Raw genomic sequence first — 25,304 nt, forward strand, 5'->3', positions numbered from 1 at the left:
GAACTACTACGTCGAGGAAACGATTTACACATCAATAAAGATGGACCCCTATTAGGTGAACTTAATGAGCCAACATCGAGAGTCCACAAGGACAAAGTAAGTAAGGGTTGATAGTCACTGAAGGAGGATCAGCCCGAGCCAGTTGACACTCGAGAGTCCACTTATCAATAAACATCTGTACTTGAATTAACAAAGAAAGGAAATAATCAAACTAAATTTGTCTATCCTTAAAATTATTTAAATAAATGGGGACTTAAGTAAACGGACAGTGTTTACTCCCTACTCCTTGGTAGCCTTGCTCTATACTTGTCCCACCTAAAACATAAAATAAATTAAACCAGCATGAGAAATAGGAAAAGAAATTATTTGCCTGTACGTCCTCCTCCGACGATGTCCCGATTCCAAGTGACGGTTTGTCTTCGTCCAACCCAGGGTGGTAATGGCGCATGATTGGTGCCGATTCGTGTTGGATTTATGTCGATATTGGATAATATGGTCAATATCCATGGCCCTCTCCCGCTCCAACTGAAACAGAAAGAAAACTAAAATAAATTTGAAAAAACGAGTATTCAACCCGAAATGTGGAAGGATTTTCAAGGAAAATATTTCCACATTTCAGATTCTAATTGGGAACTTCAAGGATAGACAAAGATATAAATTAATAAAGCATGCTACAAAAGTGAATGAACAGAGATGCTAACGAAATTGTTACTTCTTTCCAGCGGTTAGTTGAGTAGCTTCCTCCTCTCGAGCGTGAATATTAATTCACACAAAGGTCAACCAGATCATGACTGATACTCTCCTCAGTGACTAATTACCCTTACTTTCTTTGCCCCTTGGTGTGGATCCGAGTTGTCACACGAAGAACTACTACGTCGAGGAAACGATTTACACATCAATAAAGATGGACCCCTATTAGGTGAACTTAATGAGCCAACATCGAGAGTCCACAAGGACAAAGTAAGTAAGGGTTGATAGTCACTGAAGGAGGATTAGCCCGAGCCAGTTGACACTCGAGAGTCCACTTATCAACAAACATCTGTACTTGAATTAACAAAGAAAGGAAATAATAAAACTAAATTTGCCTATCCTTGAAATTAATTAAATAAATGGGGACTTAAGTAAACGGACAGTGTTTACTCCCTACTCCTTGGTAGCCTCGCCCTATACTTGTCCCGCCTACAACATAAAATAAAATTAAACAAGCATGAGAAATAGGAAAAGAAATTATTTGCCTGTACGTCCTCCTTCGACGACGGCTCGATTCCAAGTGACGGTTTGTCTTCGTCCAACCCAGGGTGGTAATGGCGAATGATTGGTGCCGATTCAAATTGGATTTATGTCGATATTGGATAATGTGGTCAATATCCATGGCCCTCTCTCGCTCCAACTGAAACAGAAAGAAAACAAAAATAAATTTGAAAAAACGAGTATTCAACCCGAAATGTGGAAGGATTTTCAAGGAAAATATTTCCACATTTCAGATTCTAATTGGGAATTTCAAGGATAGACAAAGATATAAATTAATAAAGCATGCTACAAAAGTGAATGAACAGAGAGGCTAACGAAATTGTTACTTCTTTCCAGCGGTTAGTTGAGTAGCTTCCTCCTCTCGAGCGTGAATATTAATTCACACAAAGGTCAACCAGATCATGACTGATACTCTCCTCAGTGACTAATTACCATTACTTTCTTTGTCCCTTGGTGTGGATCCGAGTTGTCACACGAAGAACTACTACGTCGAGGAAACGATTTACACATCAATAAAGATGGACCCCTATTAGGTGAACTTAATGAGCCAACATCGAGAGTCCACAAGGACAAAGTAAGTAAGGGTTGATAGTCACTGAAGGAGGATCAGCCCGAGCCAGTTGACACTCGAGAGTCCACTTATCAACAAACATCTGTACTTGAATTAACAAAGAAAGGAAATAATAAAAATAAATTTGCCTATCCTTGAAATTAATTAAATAAATGGGGACTTAAGTAAACGGACAGTGTTTACTCCCTACTCCTTGGTAGCCTTGCCCTATACTTGTCCCACCTAAAACATAAAATAAATTAAACGAGCATGAGAAATAGGAAAATAAATTATTTGCCTGTACGTCCTCCTCCGACGACGGCTCGATTCCGAATGACATTTTGCCTTTCTCCAGCCAAGGGAGAAAGTGGTACAGGGTTGGTTTCGATTCGTTATCGGATTTATATCGATATTAGACAATTTGGCCACTAGGAATAGTCCTCTTCCACTCCACCTGAAAAAAATAAAGGTTAGTACAATTTGAAAAACGAGTAATTAACCTGAAATATGGAAGGATTTTCAAGGAAAATATTTCCGTATTTCAGTTTATAATTACGAATTTCAAGATCTGGCAAAAATGGTATTTAATACAAAAATTCTACTAAAAATATATGAGTAAAAAAAGTGCAAATGATATTTGATTCTAGTTATTAATTGAGAAACTGTTTTCTGTCGAGAGTGAACGTTAATTAAATTATGATGTGCCTTTATTAGTTAACCCATTTGCATCATAAGCGCATATATGCGCGCATTTTGCCTGGCCACTATCACCAGAGCGAGCATATGTGCGCTTATGATGCAAATGGGTTAAACTGGACATGTGTGAGAAGATAGAATCCCCATAGAGAGTGACGTTCAGATGATTCCCTTTATTTTAAAAGGAAATAAGAAACCTGAAAATGATAACTTGTTTAATACCGAAAACTATAATGCCTACCCAATAGGCAAAGCTAAAGAGCTTACATATAACGCAAATCTAAACCTATATGAAATACAGAAAATAGGGGCAAAATAGAAATAGACGCAATGGAGGATCAGAAATAACATGAAAAAAAAAGAAATGATTTTCACCGAAGAAAGACCAAATACAACCTACCGATAGGTTTTCGGTCATTCTTCAGTTAATAAAAAAAATTTCCACGGTTTTACCCGCGGTACTCACTCATTCGGCGAATTCCCTGCAATAATCCATACATGTTCTGCGATAAAACCGACGATGGGGATAGCGATGGGGATGGCGATGTGCATGGCGTTGATGATGACGATGGAGATGAAGACGCTGACGTTATTCATTCGCGAAAAAAAGATTTTGAAACGACACTACGCGATGCGAAAATTATTTTAACGTACACTACGCGCGACAACCGCACTCCGCGACGAACACTACTCGACTGATACTACGATACCCGGATTTTTCAAACGGCACTGGGAGCAAATTTTATTTTAACGTACACTACGCGGTACAACCGCACTCCGCGAAGAACACTACTCGACTGACACTACGATACGCGGATTTTTCAAACGGCACTGCGCGACGCGAATTTTATTTTAACGTACACCTCGCGGTACAAACGCACTCCGCGAAGAACACTACTCGACTGACACTACGATACTCGGATTTTTCGAACGGCACTGCGCGACGCGAATTTTATTTTAACGTACACTACGCGCGACAACCGCACTCCGCGAAGAACACTACTCGACTGACACTACGATACGCGGATTTTTCAAACGGCACTGCGCGACGCGAATTTTATTTTAACGTACACCTCGCGGTACAAACGCACTCCGCGAAGAACACTACTCGACTGACACTACGATACTCGGATTTTTCGAACGGCACTGCGCGACGCGAATTTTATTTTAACGTACACTACGCGCGACAACCGCACTCCGCGACGAACACTACTCGACTGATACTACGATACCCGGATTTTTCAAACGGCACTGGGAGCAAATTTTATTTTAACGTACACTACGCGGTACAACCGCACTCCGCGAAGAACACTACTCGACTGATACTATGATACCCGGATTTTTCAAACGGCACTGCGCGGCGCAAATTTTATTTTAACGTACACTACGCGGGACAACCGCACTCCGCGACGAACACTACTCGACTGATACTACGATACCCGGATTTTTCAAACGGCACTGCGCGACGCGAATTTTATTTTAACGTACACCTCGCGGTACAAACGCACTCCGCGAAGAACACTACTCGACTGACACTACGATACTCGGATTTTTCGAACGGCAGCGCGACGCGAATTTTATTTTAACGTACACTACGCGCGACAACCGCACTCCGCGACGAACACTACTCGACTGATACTACGATACCCGGATTTTTCAAACGGCACTGGGAGCAAATTTTATTTTAACGTACACTACGCGGTACAACCGCACTCCGCGAAGAACACTACTCGACTGATACTATGATACCCGGATTTTTCAAACGGCACTGCGCGGCGCAAATTTTATTTTAACGTACACTACGCGGTACAACCGCACTCCGCGAAGAACACTACTCGACTGACACTACGATACTCGGATTTTTCGAACGGCACTGCGCGACGCGAATTTTATTTTAACGTACACTACGCGCGACAACCGCACTCCGCGACGAACACTACTCGACTGACACTACGAAACACTAATTTTTCAAACGGTACTGCGCGACGCGAATTTTATTTTAACGTACACTACGCGGGACAACCGCACTCCGCGACGAACACTACTCGACTGATACTACGATACCCGGATTTTTCAAACGGCACTGGGAGCAAATTTTATTTTAACGTACACTACGCGGTACAACCGCACTCCGCGAAGAACACTACTCGACTGATACTATGATACCCGGATTTTTCAATCGGCACTGCGCGGCGCAAATTTTATTTTAACGTACACTACGCGGTACAACCGCACTCCGCGAAGAACACTACTCGACTGACACTACGATACTCGGATTTTTCAAACGGCACTGCTCGACGCGAATTTTATGTTAACGTACACTACGCGGGACAACCGCACTCCGCGACGAACACTACTCGACTGACACTACGAAACACTGATTTTTCAAACGGTACTGCGCGACGCGAATTTTATTTTAACGTACACTACGCGGGACAACCGCACTCCGCGACGAACACTACTCGACTGATACTACGATACCCGGATTTTTCAAACGGCACTGGGAGCAAATTTTATTTTAACGTACACTACGCGGTACAACCGCACTCCGCGAAGAACACTACTCGACTGATACTATGATACCCGGATTTTTCAATCGGCACTGCGCGGCGCAAATTTTATTTTAACGTACACTACGCGGTACAACCGCACTCCGCGAAGAACACTACTCGACTGACACTACGATACTCGGATTTTTCGAACGGCACTGCGCGACGCGAATTTTATTTTAACGTACACTACGCGCGACAACCGCACTCCGCGACGAACACTACTCGACTGACACTACGAAACACTGATTTTTCAAACGGTACTGCGCGACGCGAATTTTATTTTAACGTACACTACGCGGGACAACCGCACTCCGCGACGAACACTACTCGACTGATACTACGATACCCGGATTTTTCAAACGGCACTGGGAGCAAATTTTATTTTAACGTACACTACGCGGTACAACCGCACTCCGCGAAGAACACTACTCGACTGATACTATGATACCCGGATTTTTCAATCGGCACTGCGCGGCGCAAATTTTATTTTAACGTACACTACGCGGTACAACCGCACTCCGCGAAGAACACTACTCGACTGACACTACGATACTCGGATTTTTCAAACGGCACTGCTCGACGCGAATTTTATGTTAACGTACACTACGCGGGACAACCGCACTCCGCGACGAACACTACTCGACTGACACTACGATACTCGGATTTTTCAAACGGCACTGCGCGACGCGAATTTTATTTTAACCTACACTACGCGGGACAACCGCACTCCGCGACGACCACTTCTCTACTAACACTACGGTACTCGGATTTTTCAAACGGCACTGCGCGACGCGATTTTTCTTAACGTGCACTACGCGGTACAACCGCACTCCGCGAAGAACACTACTCGACTGATACTATGATACCCGGATTTTTCAAACGGCACTGCGCGGCGCAAATTTTATTTTAACGTACACTACGCGGTACAACCGCACTCCGCGAAGAACACTACTCGACTGACACTACGATACTCGGATTTTTCAAACGGTACTGCTCGACGCGAATTTTATGTTAACGTACACCTCGCGGTACAAACGCACTCTGCGAAGAACACTACTCGACTGACACTACGATACTCGGATTTTTCGAACGGCACTGCGCGACGCGAATTTTATTTTAACGTACACTACGGGGGACAACCACACTCCGCGTCGAACACTACTCGACTGACACTACAGTACTCGGATTTTTCAAACGGCACTGCGCGACGCGATTTTTCTTAACGTGCACTACGCGAGACAATCGCACTCCGCGACGAACGCTTCTCAACTGACACTACGATACTCGGATTTTTCAAACGGCACTGCTCAACGCGAATTTAATTTTAATGTACACTACGCGGGACAACCGCACTCCGCGAAGAACACTACTCGACTGACACTACGATACTCGGATTTTTCGAACGACACTGCGCGACGCGAATTTTATTTTAACGTACACTACGCGCGACAACCGCACTCCGCGACGAACACTACTCGACTGATACTACGATACCCGGATTTTTCAAACGGCACTGGGAGCAAATTTTATTTTAACGTACACTACGCGGTACAACCGCACTCCGCGAAGAACACTACTCGACTGATACTATGATACCCGGATTTTTCAAACGGCACTGCGCGGCGCAAATTTTATTTTAACGTACACTACGCGGGACAACCGCACTCCGCGACGCACACTACTCGACTGACACTACGATACTCGGATCTTTCAAACGGCACTGCTCGACGCGAATTTTATGTTAACGTACACTACGCGGGGCAACCGCACTCCCTGACGAACACTTCTCGAGTGACACTACGATACTCAAATTTTTCAATGGGCACTGCACGACGTGATTTTTTTAACGCATACTACGCGGGACAACCGCACTCCGCGACGAACACTACTCGACTGACACTACGATACTCAAATTTTTCAAACGGTACTGCGCGACGTGATTTTTTTAACGTATACTACGCAGGACAACTGCACTCCGCGACGAACACTACTCGACTGACACTAGGATACTCGGATTTTTCAAACGGCACTGCTCGACGCGAATTTTATTTTAACGTACACTACGCGGGACAACCGCACTCCGCGACGAACACTTCTCTACTAACACTACGGTACTCGGATTTTTCAAACGGCACTGCGCGACGCGATTTTTCTTAACGTGCACTACGCGAGACAATCGCACTCCGCGACGAACGCTTCTCAACTGACACTACGATCCTCGGATTTTTCAAACGGCACTGCTCAACGCGAATTTAATTTTAATGCACACTACGCGGGACAACCGCACTCCGCGTCGAACACTACTCGACTGACACTACGATACTCGGATCTTTCAAACGGCACTGTGTGACGCGAATTTTTTTAATCTATACTACGCGGGACAACCGCACTCCGCGACGCACACTACTCGACTGACACTACGATACTCGGATCTTTCAAACGGCACTGCTCGACGCGAATTTTATGTTAACGTACACTACGCGGGGCAACCGCACTCCCCGACGAACACTTCTCGAGTGACACTACGATACTCAAATTTTTCAATGGGCACTGCACGACGTGATTTTTTTAACGCATACTACGCGGGACAACCGCACTCCGCGACGAACACTACTCGACTGACACTACGATACTCAAATTTTTCAAACGGTACTGCGCGACGTGATTTTTTTAACGTATACTACGCAGGACAACTGCACTCCGCGACGAACACTACTCGACTGACACTACGAAACACTGATTTTTCAAACGGTACTGCTCAACGCGAATTTAATTTTAATGTACACTACGCGGGACAACCACACTCCGCGTCGAACACTACTCGACTGACACTACGATACTCGGATCTTTCAAACGGCACTGTGTGACGCGAATTTTTTTAATCTATACTGCGCGGGACAACCGCACTCCGCGACGCACACTACTCGACTGACACTACGATACTCGGATCTTTCAAACGGCACTGCTCGACGCGAATTTTATGTTAACGTACACTACGCGGGGCAACCGCACTCCCCGACGAACACTTCTCGAGTGACACTACGATACTCAAATTTTTCAATGGGCACTGCACGACGTGATTTTTTTAACGCATACTACGCGGGACAACCGCACTCCGCGACGAACACTACTCGACTGACACTACGATACTCAAATTTTTCAAACGGTACTGCGCGACGTGATTTTTTTAACGTATACTACGCAGGACAACTGCACTCCGCGACGAACACTACTCGACTGACACTACGAAACACTGATTTTTCAAACGGTACTGCTCAACGCGAATTTAATTTTAATGTACACTACGCGGGACAACCACACTCCGCGTCGAACACTACTCGACTGACACTACGATACTCGGATCTTTCAAACGGCACTGTGTGACGCGAATTTTTTTAATCTATACTGCGCGGGACAACCGCACTCCGCGACGCACACTACTCGACTGACACTACGATACTCGGATCTTTCAAACAGCACTGCTCGACGCGAATTTTATGTTAACGTACACTACGCGGGGCAACCGCACTCCCCGACGAACACTTCTCGAGTGACACTACGATACTCAAATTTTTCAATGGGCACTGCACGACGTGATTTTTTTAACGCATACTACGCGGGACAACCGCACTCCGCGACGAACACTACTCGACTGACACTACGATACTCAAATTTTTCAAACGGTACTGCGCGACGTGATTTTTTTAACGTATACTACGCAGGACAACTGCACTCCGCGACGAACACTACTCGACTGACACTACGAAACACTGATTTTTCAAACGGTACTGCTCAACGCGAATTTAATTTTAATGTACACTACGCGGGACAACCACACTCCGCGTCGAACACTACTCGACTGACACTACGATACTCGGATCTTTCAAACGGCACTGTGTGACGCGAATTTTTTTAATCTATACTGCGCGGGACAACCGCACTCCGCGACGCACACTACTCGACTGACACTACGATACTCGGATCTTTCAAACAGCACTGCTCGACGCGAATTTTATGTTAACGTACACTACGCGGGGCAACCGCACTCCCCGACGAACACTTCTCGAGTGACACTACGATACTCAAATTTTTCAATGGGCACTGCACGACGTGATTTTTTTAACGCATACTACGCGGGACAACCGCACTCCGCGACGAACACTACTCGACTGACACTACGATACTCAAATTTTTCAAACGGTACTGCGCGACGTGATTTTTTTAACGTATACTACGCAGGACAACTGCACTCCGCGACGAACACTACTCGACTGACACTACGAAACACTGATTTTTCAAACGGTACTGCTCAACGCGAATTTAATTTTAATGTACACTACGCGGGACAACCACACTCCGCGTCGAACACTACTCGACTGACACTACGATACTCGGATCTTTCAAACGGCACTGTGTGACGCGAATTTTTTTAATCTATACTGCGCGGGACAACCGCACTCCGCGACGCACACTACTCGACTGACACTACGATACTCGGATCTTTCAAACAGCACTGCTCGACGCGAATTTTATGTTAACGTACACTACGCGGGGCAACCGCACTCCCCGACGAACACTTCTCGAGTGACACTACGATACTCAAATTTTTCAATGGGCACTGCACGACGTGATTTTTTTAACGCATACTACGCGGGACAACCGCACTCCGCGACGAACACTACTCGACTGACACTACGATACTCAAATTTTTCAAACGGTACTGCGCGACGTGATTTTTTTAACGTATACTACGCAGGACAACTGCACTCCGCGACGAACACTACTCGACTGACACTACGAAACACTGATTTTTCAAACGGTACTGCTCAACGCGAATTTAATTTTAATGTACACTACGCGGGACAACCACACTCCGCGTCGAACACTACTCGACTGACACTACGATACTCGGATCTTTCAAACGGCACTGTGTGACGCGAATTTTTTTAATCTATACTGCGCGGGACAACCGCACTCCGCGACGCACACTACTCGACTGACACTACGATACTCGGATCTTTCAAACGGCACTGCTCGACGCGAATTTTATGTTAACGTACACTACGCGGGGCAACCGCACTCCCCGACGAACACTTCTCGAGTGACACTACGATACTCAAATTTTTCAATGGGCACTGCACGACGTGATTTTTTTAACGCATACTACGCGGGACAACCGCACTCCGCGACGAACACTACTCGACTGACACTACGATACTCAAATTTTTCAAACGGTACTGCGCGACGTGATTTTTTTAACGTATACTACGCAGGACAACTGCACTCCGCGACGAACACTACTCGACTGACACTACGAAACACTGATTTTTCAAACGGTACTGCTCAACGCGAATTTAATTTTAATGTACACTACGCGGGACAACCACACTCCGCGTCGAACACTACTCGACTGACACTACGATACTCGGATCTTTCAAACGGCACTGTGTGACGCGAATTTTTTTAATCTATACTGCGCGGGACAACCGCACTCCGCGACGCACACTACTCGACTGACACTACGATACTCGGATCTTTCAAACAGCACTGCTCGACGCGAATTTTATGTTAACGTACACTACGCGGGGCAACCGCACTCCCCGACGAACACTTCTCGAGTGACACTACGATACTCAAATTTTTCAATGGGTACTGCACAACGTGATTTTTTTAACGTACTCTATGCGGGACAACCGCACTCCGCGACGAACACTTCTCGACTGACACTACGAAACTCGGATCTTTCAAACGGCACTGCGCGACGCGATTTTTCTTAACGTACACTACGCGGGACAACCGCACTCCGCGACGTGAACTTATCGACTGACACTACGAGTGTTGGATGCTTCAAACGGCACTCCGCAACGTGTTTTTTTTTAATATATGTATATACGAGTAGGATCTCTTTCACCATCTCTTAGGGCCAACGATTCAGTCGGAAATTCAATGCTTGCAACTTAAGAAATTGGAGTTATAAAAGCAGTTTTCGCACCAGATAAAGAGCAGTTATACTTGAAAATGAGTCATCTTAAAATAGTTACTCCAACCTTTATTCAGATTAATTAACTTTTCAACTGCCCGGCATTAAAACTGATTTTTTAACTTCAATTTGTTGAGTGGTTAGCATTGAATTGCCGACTGTACCGTTGGCCCTTAAAATGATTATTTTGCCAAGTACGAATAACCATTTTTTCGAAAATACTTACGCTAATACACTGCAATGTTAACAATTTTATATCAATATGGCAAATTTAGCGTTTTAAGAGCCGGTGAAAAAAAATCTTAATGAGTAGTACCTGTTTCGGATGTTTTTTTTTTAAGCGCGAGTTTCAGTTTATCTATAAAATTTCCGCGCACGAGTTGTCAATGATCGCGCTGTTCTTTTTTTATAATCATTAACATTTATTTCGAATTAGTCGCGATTAAAAATAATTTAGTGTTTTATTTTCATCAAATAGGTGCTATTTTATTATTATGTTAATAAAATTTTACCGCGTTTTAATAAATCTAAGTAAATTTAATTAAAATAAATTATTTTGTTATAATTTAATTAATTTTAAACAAATTTTCATTCATTTTTATTGATTTTATATAAACATAGTGTGGACATACGAAGTAAGCGAGTATGAGTTATGCGCGCGAAGTAAAAGCGCTGGTCTTTTCAAAGCGATTCCTAAAAGCATCGAAAAATTAAGGGAAAGCCATATGTACATATATTCTCTGCCAAGTATACATTATCGTGTATACTATATGTATATTATATTTTACTTTAGTCAAGCCCGCGCAAAACGTGGAATTTTAAATTGAAATAAATAGCGAACCCCCTATAAACTTTATTTTAGTCATATATAGATTTTTAGTTTCTTTATAATTGAGGTAATTGAAAGAGTAACAGGAATTGATAAAGAATAACACAGTATTTATTACAATGTTATTATATTTATGTACAAAAATGATTATAGATCATACACATAGTTTCTATATTTCGGTACTTAAAAATAATCAAATGTCATAGTGAACCGTTTAAAATATTAAGTCATGGTGTAACTTAACACGCATAGTGGAGGTATTATTGACTATTCCATTCCATACTTATACATTGGTTTTTATACACAATTATTAAGCCCCGTACTTGTTACAGGACATTATATTAAATACCTTATTTGCGATTGTTATTGTATACAGCTTGACTTTTCATAAAAATACTTTTCTTATTGTACATAATTTCCTGGATTACTGGATTACTCGCCAGTGCGCTATGTAAAAATTACTCGTGTATAATAATATATTACAGCTTTTTACATTAGAGGTATGAATCATCTAACAATACTTATTTCGTTAAGTTAAGTAGCGACTTCATTATATAGAAATATATCGCATGCGTTGACATAAATAATTATTCATTTTTACAAGTCACCGCACGAAAATAGGAATTATACAAAGTGTATTCTTTGAAATACTTTAAGATATGCTGGTGAGGATATTAAAATAAATAATAAATAATTTTCAGATTCAATATCGCTCAAGTCACATCCACACTGCACGTAAAAATATTAGCGCGTATAATAAATAGTAGTTCGAAATATATAGTAAATATATATATATATATATATATATATGTATAGAGTTTCAGTACTACGTTAATAAAATGTATTCGTAAGTCTTATAATAGCCTTGTGTTCGAAGATTTCTCATTTCAACTTTACAATAATTTAGGATTTAACGAATCGTCTCTCGAGTACTCCCACGTATACCAGTATGCTTAAAACAATCAAGCAGAGTATAAGGACAATCATACACACCACAATTTCCTCATCTTTTCGTTCGCCAAAGAAAGAAATGAGAAATTAAATTATAAGAAACAGACCGAGCTTCTGCATAAGTTTAAAAAAAATTTACTTAACAAATTTTAGGACCTCGCAAGTCCTACCTTTCTTAACAAAGTACAACAACATTGGATAACTTGGTGGAAGAAAACAGTCTGATTTGTCGTGCTTGGAAGAATAATTCGAATGTGGCAGATACAAAAAATTCTCGCTTTCTTCTTCCTTTCGTTTTCCGATCAATGAGCTTGTAGTTTCACAGAAACTGGACTATAGCGCATAGCTGTACCGAAGCACTCTCCCCGAAGCGATTTTACTTCAAGTTGGAAGAAGGTCCACGACTATAACGTGCGCACTGATTCCTCGAACCCTCGTCGATACGCGATATCTCGAAATATATTACGACATACTATCCTTAACATCTACATATACCTTTCGTTACCATTCTGGTAAAATATTCGCAATATCCTTAAGCTAAATATAAGAAAGAGCACCGCACCGCATACGCTGTAAGTGTGATATAAATATATAAATGCGTTCTCAGAGTATTTATGTACAGTCCTTGAAAGGACATTCGCAGTAGTCACGTGACTGCGTATGAATAATAGTGTCAGGCGAAGGAAGAGGGGATGGGGTTGGGGGTACAAGAAGAGGAATAATATTCTGGATCGTATAATACTTGTGTTTCAGCAGTCGAGCAGCGCCGTACGAGTCACTGCTCGGTAAAGGTGAGGATGAGGAGGAGGAGGAACAGAAGTAGAAAAATAGAAAACTATCCTAATCAGCCTTCCATAGGTTCTCGCTTAGCGTGATACTTGAGCAGTAGCTGTCGATCTTCCCGGTTCTTGTCGTTAGTGCTTGTTTGGGTTAAAGTCTGAATCCGGTTCAGAACTGGAACCTGAAGACTCCCCCGCATTAATGTTCGCACTGCAGCGCGAGCTCCGTCTGCTACCTGAGCTCGTGTGCCGACATTTCTCGCTACGATCCACTCCACCTACAACAAATTTAAAAATAAATTAGACTTTCGTTTTTTCCGGCGTTCCTCCGTTGCCTCGAGTCACACACGATGAAGTTAACGCAAGGATATTGCAGGAATGATCTCTCTGCGTTGGAAAAGAATTACTTACTGGATAATGGCGTATGAACCTCCACTTTGATATTGGCGGTCGCTGTCACTTTGGTAGTGATATGGGACGTGGATGGTACCGGTGACGTTCGACTAGACCCACTTGTGTCTGATCCGCTGCAATTCTGTTAGTCGAAAAGAAAACAAAACAAGCTTTGTTAGGCATGCCAATTAATTCCAACTGCAAATAGTCTGGGACCGTTCTTAAGCGAGTCACTGATCATAAAACTCGATGGTTGGTCACGACAAGAAGAAGGAATGACGAGTTACCTGATTGCCGCACGTCGACGTCGTCTCGACTTTGACTTCCGGTTGCACGATGATGCAAGACTCTTGAGTGCTGTGCCAGGAATTTGGCTCCTCGGTTATCGTCGTCAAGGACGGCTCAGCGTGCAATCTTGCATTCTCGATCTTGTGGGATCTTCTAGGTGGTGCAGGAGGCTTCGATCTCCTGACTATGGGAGAGGCTGGTGGGGTTGGCGTTGATATTCGATCTGGATGATCGTGAGGCACCACTTCCGGTGATGGACCGATCAAGGACAATAGAATCGGGAAGAAGAAGAGTCCGTTGACGAGGCCGATTCCGATGAGGCAAAGCAGCACCAGGAAGAAGTATCTTACTATAAAATCGAATTCGGAGAACGCCAGCATGACCACTGCGAGCAATGTCGTGAGGGCTCCGTGAATCACTGGTGTATACATGTGTTCAAGGGCCAGACGTATTCTTCGGTCCCTGCTACCAACGCTGGTTACAAAACTCTGTAAGAAATTATTGTTAGAGAGACGGGACCAAACTGAATATTTAATTTATCAGACTAGAAACTTACCAAACAAATATGAACCGTGAAATGAACAGCTATTCCAACACTGACAACCAACAACACAGCTGGAACTGCGCTAAGTTTTATATCGCAGAGTCCCATGATGCCCAGAAGCTGAAGAACTACTCCAGCTAGTGATGTGCCTACTAGCAAAGCAGCCCAGACGTTCAGCAATAAAATTCCTACGATTGCTACGGTAGCTCCTAGTGCAGCCAGCAGAGCAATGCCAAGGTAATTCCTCAGGTCCATGTACTGTTCCCAGAAGAGGAACGGAATTCCGGAAGGGAAGTTGGGTAGACCACGTTCCTCAAATCTTTTACATAATTTCCTTACGCTGGCTATGAGCTCAGTGATCTCTTCGGTGTCGGTCAATTTGTGCAAATAAAATGGCATTTGGGCATAGGTCAGAGGCATGCTCTTCGGGATCTTCAGCTCGTGGTCATTGGTGTAGATCCACAGTCTTGGTTCCGGTCTGAGATTGGCCTGTGATGCACCGTACGCCAAAGCGTCGTTCGATGCCCAGGCACTGAGATAATTGTAAAATGCACGTGGATTGATGATCCCTTCTGCATCCACCAATCTCACCTGTGTGATGAGACTCTTGTCTATGGGATTGTCCACGTGTCCAGTTTGCACGAGCAACTTGTAGGCCAGTATTGCATCATCGGTAGCATTCTTGTACCAACGTTCCTGAGTGATACAACCACTCTTGTAATCCTTGTCGAAGGCCCCCTGCAATCTCTTCAGCCAGTCCCTGAAGAGACCCAGCCAGAACTCAGGTAGACCACCATTGTCGTTCTTCATGACGTTCTTGATCCTCATAAAGGAGTCGTGATACTCGTAGAGGAGCTTCTGATTGTTCGGATACTCAAAGTCCCTACCGGTAACGGCGTACATATTATAGAAGCCGAAATGTTTAGCCTGGGCAGCCAGGAAAGCATGTTCGTTGGAGTTTTGTGGTACCAAATCAGTGAGTTCAAGGCCATCCCTGACTCTCATGGCTTGCCAGACGCTTCCAGCTAATACAGCAGCCAGGATCATCATCCCGAAGACTTTGGTGGCTGGTCTGGTGACGAATGGAGCATAATGTTTGGCTGCGAGTTGAGTCAGTGAAATACTGAGGCAATCATCCTGTGTACAACCAGTCAGAGTGTCCTCTTCACTGCAATTCTTCTCGAAGTCTGCGTCCACGATGTTTCCACCGACCCAGGACTCGTTCTGGGTGTCCTGGGACGTCAGGATCTGAGTGCAGGTCTCTCTGCGTTCCGGAGGAATGGCCCTGGCCACGGTTTGCTTAGCCGTTTTGCCATTGGCACCGTTACACTTGGTACCACACCTGCCCCTGATGGCGTTCGAGGCGGCCATTGCTGGCAGACAGCAGCAGAAGACATCGGACCTTCCGGATCTGCGACGTCTCAGGTCCAAACTGACCATCGCTGGGAAGACCAACAACATGGCTGCCAAATTGAAGAGGATCAGTATCCCAGCCTGAAGGCAGAAGACTCTTAACGCTGGTACCGGGATCAGAGCGGCCGCGAAGAACGCAGCAACGTTGCTGAGACCAGTCAGCAACACGGACAAGCCTGTTCTCTTGAGGACCACGCCAGTTTGCTCGGCACTTGGCACTTCGTTCACAGCGTGTTCCGCATAAGAGTGGGTCATCAGGAACATATCGTGGACCCCCAGGCCAAGGGCCAGGAACGGAACGATTTGAGTGGTCGCTGCGTTGAAGGGGATCCCCAGGAGGGCGCAGAATCCCAAGCCAGCTGCTAAAGTGGCGCATACCAGCATCACTCCAGCGATGCCAACTCCTGACTGCGACCTAACTGGATCCTTCCAACGAAACAGTGCCACGCCTGCGTACAGCAGCTGAAATTTCACGATGGGTTAACTTGTTTGTTTTTGAATTTTAATCGATTTTTAAGAACCTTCGGAGGACCAGGAAAATACTGACCATGACAACGCATCCAATGGTGATCTTCAGGATGGAGACTTCGCTGTATCTTTCTAGAATATCGTTCATCGTCGTGGTGCTGAAGGAATACAAATTGTAAGACGTGGTAGCATTGTTGTTCAGATGTTTCTTCACTGCTGCGTTGAAAGCTCTTTGCCAAGTGTTGAGGACCTGAGATGCTTTCTCCTGGGACCACTCGATATGGTGAACCTTGTAAGTTTCCGCCCAGAAATCGTACAGCTCTCGTTCGCCCATGAGTTGAACGACGCTTTGCAGAGCAGCTGCACGTGTCAAATGACCAGTTTTGTTGTGTTTTGCACCACCGACCACGAGCTCCTCGGGCCAATGCATGTATTTTGCGGCGAATCCGTAGCAGCCACCCGTTAACTCAGCTCCCACATCCGGTATCTGTGAAGAAAATTAGAATTAGGATATTGTAAAAATTGAAGAAGCATTTTTAACCCTAAAACTATGATTGGATGGTCCAGTGACCATTTTTAAAGTAGAAAACGTGTATAAAAAAATTCCTTAGCTAGTGTAACATGATTCGAGTTAATAGTGTGGGAAGGGTAAAGTAAAGAGTTTGTATATATTTATGAGTGAGCTAGGTTTGCCAAGTTTGAGTAATTCGAGAAATACTTTATAATGAAATGCATTTGATTTGTTGTTTTAAAATTCCAATCGCGAAGAAGAGTGCATAATTTATTGGGAAGTCGAATTTTACGATGGTCTACGCCAATGGGATTGTCTTCTCGCGATATAGACGTCTCGCGTAGTATTGTACAAGGCTCGGGCAACTTTACTAGACGAACCTCTTTAAAGGTTCGGCTCAGGTATGTTCCTTTTATAGACCTCGTAAAACCTTGCTGTGAGGTCCGCACACCCCATGTCCCATCACACTTACCACTCACTATCGCTACGTTTTTATCATTTTCCAGCTTGCACGGACCCAACTTTTCTCCTCTCAGGATATACACAGATCTGCCGATTGCTTCAAGGTATTCCTTGGTAAAAATAAAGAATACCAGAGAGAGAGAGAGAGAGAGAGAGAGAAAATATGTGGTATAATATATACACATACATGTGCATACGATTGTGTCGAGGAAAGTGCACTCGACTAATTATGTACAGGGTCCAACAGTTGAAATGACTCAGAGCACAGATGCGAGAAGACACGCCTCTCCGTAACAATAAAACACATTAAATTTTGATATATATAGCACCTTTTCAAGAAATTTAGCTATTTGAATTCGAAGAAACCTTAGGAACACAATTTTGACATCTTTAATATTTTAGAAGATACGTATCTTCTTTCTCTCTCATACACTAGTTTATTTTAAGTGGAGGACCCTGTATATCCTACTCGAGTATATATACAGTGTTTCACGAAGCATTTCCGTTGGTCGTGGAAATATTAGAGTCGACGCGAAGAAATAGGACGAGAATCAATTGCTTGGAGGGGGAGGAGAATAAGTATACGAGTGAAAGTTTGAAATTGAAAAGATTTGGTGGATTGGTATGGAGTGGAGAGTCCTTTGGCCTTGTTCGGTTACAATCGGAAAGGCCACGGACCTCGTAGGGCGACACCCGCATGCCAAGATGGACCAGAGCAAAGCCAGCAGCCAGCAGCACTCAGCAAAGAGCAGCATCAGAAGGCCCACCCAGCATGATTACGGCGCGGCTTATACAAGGCTAGCTCCCATTGGCGTATGCATCAGTATTTTTCACTTTGCTAAAATTCGATAGATTCTTGCTAAATTTAAGGAAAACTTTCATCCCTCCTACTACTAATTTGTGAAATAGAAATTTACTATGAAAAAACTCGAGTGCAAAATTTATTTAATACTTTGATGTTAAATATATGCATACATACAGTTTTATTTTTCTGTATTTTTTTCTAGCACAGCGACTAGCGATTGGTAGAAACATGGCCGATAGGGTTACCGTTTGAAAATGACTAGTGAGTATAGTTAGGCTGACGGTCGTTTAATTTTCTATGCACGTAGAAAGAAGATAAATCTAAAAGCTCGCCGGAAACCGACTTGTCTGACAATTTTTTTAAATCGCTTGTCCGATTAGCTAGTACAGTGGTAGGAGCGCGTAATTTCCACGGGGTCAATTCCAATAGGATGTTTGGTCGTTCGAATATAAATTTCATTTCTCGCTGTGAGTTTTACACTCGAGTGAAAAACAAATGGAAGGAGATTGAAACTGGAATTCACGCTTTTTCACGCACTCGTAGACACGTGTGCCGAAGGAATCGAAATGATTTTTAATTATTCGATACACATGCCTCGTGTAAAATCTGCTCATGTGCACCCACGCTTCCTGTTTTCCCTCGACCCTGCTAATTAAACAAATATTCTCGTATCGTTGCTTGCCCAGCAATCGCTTAACGAGTAGGAAAATCTGAATGAAAAATTTTAGGAAATAATAGAATTGAATGGAAAATTCTATAGGGAAATAATAGTAAACAAGAATCAATTACGGTGAACCGACAAGAAAGCTGAATGAAAAATTCAAGGGAAATAATAGTAAAGAAGAATCGATTTGGCTGGATTGATATTGGCCAGGATAAGAGAGCGATCGAGTGTCCAATGAGGAAACGATTCTTCGAAAATGCAATTACGCGGCGACCGATAATAATTGAGAAGAATAATAATAATAACTCGAGACGTAGCAGCCTGTCCCGGTGAGTCGGTATCGATTATAAAATACAAGTGGATCTCGTTATAGCTTCGTTAACGGTGAAGAAGACTTTTGCTATTTGGTCCCGAGTGAAATTGCCAATGGACCGAGCGTCGAGAGTTACATTTCGCTCGTTGGAAAGATACCGCGTGGAATCATCTCGACACAGTTTATGGCACGAGACAGTTGACCAAACTAGTTTTTAATCGATCCTGGCCATGCGATTAAAACGTTAGAGTGAACCAGAATTTAGCAAATCGAACTCGTTTGACATTCGCAATTCTCTATGGAATAAAATTTTATTTAATCTTCTTACACGAATACCAAAACTGCATCTATCCTACGAATTAATGCACGAGAATAAAATTCTTCAATTTCCCTAAATAAAAAAATACCAATTCCTCCAACTTTATTAAAAATGCAATTAAACCATGAAAACTTGTTAATTTATCGTTTTAATTGATATTGACTTAATCTGATTTAATCACTGTACAAAAATTTAATACCTTGAAAAGTTTCTTAAAGTTTTTTTTTCTATAAGAGTCGTGTACGCATGTAAAGGAACCGAGAGAGAGAGAGAGAGAGAGAATGAGGGGTATAAGTGGCATGGTAAGGGAGTAGCGAGGATGAAAGAGGTGGTAGAGGTAGGGAGGGGGGGGGGGGATGCGGTAGATTTCTTTATAGCTGACGGGGCGTGTGCGGTACAAGCGACATAAATCCCGACTTTCAATTACGCGAAATTAATTGAGCCGCTCGCGTATCTCTTTCAATCCTTGGCACATTGATTTCTCCTCTCTTTCTTTTACTCGCTTCCCCCTCCCCCTCCCTCGGAGGATCATCTCTGGCGGGACGAGTTAGCGGTAATCGCGTTGCAAGAACGAACCAACTCACGCACTCACGCAACGTTCAAGAAGGCACGCGTGCTTTAATTTATGCGGATGGTCGCTTGCACGCTCCAACTTTAAACAGACACACGCACAAATACTTATAAAAGTATGCGTATATTTATAAGTAGTTTAAACGCGAGAAAGAATCAACCAAGAAAATTTCTACGAATCTCTCAGCGTCGATAAAACATCGATTAGAGAATTTCCAGGATCAAACAAATAACGATCCAAAAATTCTCTTTGATAAAATACTGGAAATTGTCCTCAAAGAGATGTAGCTTTATTTTTTTGTTGTAGTTCTTTTTTTTTTAAGAAGAAGAAGAAGAAGAAGAAATGTATGTTCGTTGAAATAAATGGAACATCGTAGGCGAGTTTCAATGAACAAGCGTGACTGTGAAAAGAGGAATATAGCGAGCGTATTAATTGGACGATAATGTTGGTGCATGTATGTGTTTGAAGCGCGAATCGTGCGTGTACACGCATACAGAGCCGAGTCCAATTTGCGAGTATGTTAATGACAGTGAAATGATGGGTGCGTAATATGCCAACGGTGTTCGCCACGACCACCAGCGTGGTGCAATAATGACGCACATCTCTCGATTTTATTATTTTAATGCCCGCCGCAGAACTGCCCACGCGACTCGCATGCTCATCACCAATTTCGCCGCCTGGGAATCCTTTCATTCAAGGCGTACATCCCCCCTCCCTCCACCTCTTTCCATTTCTTTTTTACGTTCGGCATCTTCTTGCAAAATCAATATATAATTTTTAACCTTATACGTATATACACGCATACTCGAGCGAATCTCCAACAAGATCGCTATCTATCTCTCTTGCTTTCGATTCAAATCCATCGGAATACTGTCGTAAATCCGTCATTCATCGTAATTTATTGTGTTATTTCACGTTTTCACTTTTATTCCACGAAATCACGAGAGATTCTTTTACCCTCTTCCATAGGGAGAAACATTTTTCAACCGGTGAATTATTTTTCATTACAACAATGAACAAAATTTATTGGGATAGTGAATAATTCATCGTGCGCAATGAATTATTCATTAAGTTAATTAATTTTGTTGATTGTTGTAAGGAAGAATTATTCATCGGTTGAAAAATGGTTGAACATTTTTTCTCGGATAATGGCTCGTCTTCATTTATAATATTACAATCGTATTTATTTTCTTTCGTTTCTCGTTTCACCGCTGATTTTTCTCTGTGTCGACGCAGGAACGTATGAGAATGTGATTTTTAAGATTTTTTAAAGACGGGGGAGGGAGTGAATTATCGATGTTTACCGATTTGGTTTGGGTTGAATGGAACATTCATCATTGAGAAGCATCGTACATCAAAGGGATCTCTCGTGTGCTCCGCGAGCGCTGGAAACTATATGTATATACATATATACATATACGTATTAACGGACAGAGAGAAGCAGCAGAATTCCAATCGATTGATCAACATTCGACTCGGGTAAACCAGCACAAATACCGTTTATCCTCTAACAGTTTTCTCGGACCGTTTCTAACTTTGAACCACCTTGTGCACGTATTATTTTGTCTTATCCATCATTTCGTGTCTAAAAAGAGTCTAAAAAGAATCTAAAAACGGTCCAATCATGAAACTTCCTACTATTAACCACTCAGATCGCTGTACAACAATAAAAATGTTCTGAGAATTTGTTAACACTTCTCGTTTAACTGTTGCGTTACACAGAAAAGTCTTCGCTCACTGTTTGTTCAGGTTTATAACTGAGAGATGGCTCGATTTTTAGTGGAAATCTCGATATGGCGAAATCTTGGCAAGAAGAGGAATTCGAAGGGAATCTTGTACCCTTTTACGATGGTAATTTCGGGTAAAGTGGGACATACCTGTTGGGAGTTTTTGTTGGGTGCCGTTTCCGGGCACTCGGGATCGGTAGGGTCCAGGCAAGGTTTGCTCTGGTAGCCATTTGTGATGCCTGCCCTCTTCATGTAATCCTCCACGGTTTTGAAGGGAAAGCCGAAAGAAAGCGACTTCATGCGTTCCAACATGCCGGATGGATTGAGATTCGTCCATTTCAGCGGTTTGTTCGTTTGCTGCCCGTTATCGTGAAACCTGAATAATAATAATAAGTATCTTAATATATATACGTTGATAAATATTCAACAAATAACCGAATCGGAAGTGAATAATACTCACGGAATATGAACCGGATATTCAGGACCTAAAAGTTTGCTGCCTTCCCAGAAGCAGTCGAGAGGTGTGATGATGGAACAAGGTATGAGGCTGTCGAAGATCTGAAAGATGAAAGAGAAGAAAATTGAGAAAAATTATCACAGGTCTGATAAAAATAGGAACGGATACTTCTATATACAGGATTTTTTCAAAGTGACGTAAAAAGTTAAAAGAATGGTATATTTTCATGGAAAATTTTCAGTTTCTTGCTTCGACGCGATATCCTTATAAGGGAGGAGACGAGAGATAAAAGAGGGGAGGGGGAAGGGGTAGATGCTCGGTTAAGGGCTAGCATTTACGTATAATGACGGGACCACACATGACAAGCTGGAACATAGTCCGTCATTATGCCCGGTTAATTGCCCGTGTCCTTCTCTCTTTCTCCCCCAAGGGCTATATGCTCTATCTCTTTCCATTTAGCCAACCAGTTTGCAACAGGTTAAATAACGTCTTCTCCATTCTATACCCAAATCCTGAGCTTGGTATAATAAATAATTCTTACGAAGCTTGATGGATTCTTAAATTTTTACACTTGGAAAAAAGACAAACAGAAAGAGGGAAAAGGGACAACGTAAAAACTAAATAAATAAAGAGAAGGGAAGAGGGAGATGGAAATGAACAAATGGAATCAAACTTCGCGACACGTGTACCAAAATCATTAATGGCCATATTTCCTGGTAAACACACGTGGAATGAATGCCTTAGATGGCTTAAGTATTACTTGGATTTCTGGAGCACGATCATCAGGAAGGTTTTTATTCATACACGAACTTCAGGAGAGGTTGGGTCGGTGCTTTCGCGATTTCCTCTCAACTTCCAATCATCCGTTCTCGACTACATACCTGGTCTATGTAGTGCATGTCGAAGTTCGGTATGCTCGGTGCGTAACACATCTCCTTCAGACCCCAGGAACTACGAGGAAGAGAAACGTAAGATGGTTGATCCTCAAGATCTTTCGATTCCAATTGAGTATGGATTTATGAAATTTTATTAAGGGGGAGGGGGGAGTGATGAAAAGTTACTCACATCTCGAAAAGCTCTACTTGAACTTGGGTAGCAGCTTTTAGAATGGCCAAGTGCTCCTTCAGGGCTGCAGGGTGTAAAATATTCGCCCCGGAATGTTTGGGCGTTTGAATGACCAGCTGATGCGTCGATGCGGATGCTTCACCAAGTGCTTCCGTGGCATAAGTCAGCTCTTTTTGCAGCCTTCCACCTTCTGTCAAAAGAAATCCTTCGATCAGTATTATATATATATATTGTACACACTATTATTAATCTTAATTTTATTTTAAATTATTCCTGCAAACTTTAAAAATTATTAAAATTGATTTCAAGTTTCTTTGAGATGAATGGAACAACGTTAGCTTTACGAACTTTATCTGAATAGAACAGCCTTTCTATATATAGGGTAGTTAGAATAATTTATTATTTTGTGTATTACAAAATGCAATGTTTTTTATGCAAAATATTAATTTTTTCATACATGAAAATGTAATGAAAATAATTTGAAAAAGATGAAGAATAATAAGGCTGGTTAATGTTGCAAGTAAATTTTCAAGTATTCCTCCCTATCAGGAAAGTTCCTAGAATTTCCAAACTTTCCTTCAAACGAATCGGACAATGTTTGCTTTGCGAACGTTCCCTAGCTAGGACAGGCTTTCTACAGTAATGTCGCGTAACGCTCGGCTCTTCAGCTTCGCGAAAACGCTGCAAAAAGCGTATGAGCGGGCAAGGTGCCAGCAACGGCATTCTTGGAATGGTCCAAATAAGTTTAAACTTAAAACCTGACCGAAAGCTGCGTCCTCGAAGCGCTCATTGACCGAGGCGTTCCTCGACGATTCAGCTTTACAATTCTACGAATGAAAACTTCGCGTTAGAGCTGTGAGAGAGAGAGAGAGAGAGAGAGAGAGAGAGAGAGAGAGATAGCGTTGAGATCGAGGGGGGGATAACAGAGTTACTCTCCGTTAATAAGATTTCATCGTCGAAAATGCTGACGGCGTGTATTTGCTCGTTTCTTCGGAGTCCCTGAGGGGACCACCAGGCTCGATCGATGCTGCTCGATCATTTCGTACAATTTTTTATTTTCCTCTGTCGAGTCTTTGCAGAAGCATCTTGGTCCCTGGTCCCTTAAGAAGAGACGATGAAGAGGGTGGATTTTCATATAAGGGAGAGCTTTGTATCTTGGGATATTTATGTTTCAAATTTTAATATACAATTTTTTACATTTGTTTCATAAGATTTCTCGATCCAAGAAAAATTAAAAAATAATTCAATATACGATGAAACTTCTCCCTCGACCCTACTAATTTTTTGCATTCATAGCCAAGCTGGAGCTTAATTGTGGAAAGTCGACAATGTTGTGTATAGAGAAGGACGAAAGAAAAATATGATGGTTGTTCTATCCGTCGGAGAAGGCTGAGAGACGAAAGCAGAGATGGGAGGAATGTGGAAAAAGGAATAAAGCGAAAAGGGGGGAGAAATGGAGGCAGGAGAGACCACTGATTTATTGAGCCAGCGTCTCTGTAATTATTTTTGCGTTTCTGTTTTATTTAGGCGGGATACCGAACCGAGCCCTTCCGGTTAGTGTAATTACTCGTCGTCTTTGTTTCTGCATCCAGACCAAGGGTTTCCTTCGATGACCCAACTTTCTTATTTTCCCCTCGACTCTTCTCAGACTCGCTCTTCATCCTCGTTTCCTGATTTTTGTTGCCTTTCGCGTGTAATTAGAAAAGGAATAATATT

At 42.7% G+C, this 25,304-nt stretch overlaps 1 protein-coding gene across 1 annotated transcript in view; it reads right to left on the minus strand.

The window, feature by feature from the left end:
* Positions 1–11,981: 11,981 nt before the first annotated feature.
* The window catches only part of ptc (protein patched), a 30,674-nt gene continuing 17,351 nt past the window's right edge, over positions 11,982–25,304 (minus strand). Inside the window, exons 3-11 of the mRNA XM_066733598.1 lie at positions 23,589–23,778; positions 23,405–23,474; positions 22,527–22,624; positions 22,217–22,442; positions 16,774–17,181; positions 14,826–16,688; positions 14,269–14,757; positions 14,000–14,123; positions 11,982–13,866 (exon numbers count right to left, since the gene is read on the minus strand). Coding sequence (XP_066589695.1) covers positions 13,724–13,866; positions 14,000–14,123; positions 14,269–14,757; positions 14,826–16,688; positions 16,774–17,181; positions 22,217–22,442; positions 22,527–22,624; positions 23,405–23,474; positions 23,589–23,778 — 3,611 coding nt within the window. The 3' untranslated portion in view covers positions 11,982–13,723. The remainder of the gene's footprint in view (positions 13,867–13,999; positions 14,124–14,268; positions 14,758–14,825; positions 16,689–16,773; positions 17,182–22,216; positions 22,443–22,526; positions 22,625–23,404; positions 23,475–23,588; positions 23,779–25,304) is intronic.

The sequence above is a fragment of the Prorops nasuta genome, unplaced genomic scaffold (assembly GCF_024137725.1).
Source record: "Prorops nasuta isolate Cenicafe-Biocafe unplaced genomic scaffold, Cenicafe_Pnas_1.2 PNAS00011, whole genome shotgun sequence".
Taxonomy (NCBI): domain Eukaryota; kingdom Metazoa; phylum Arthropoda; class Insecta; order Hymenoptera; family Bethylidae; genus Prorops; species Prorops nasuta.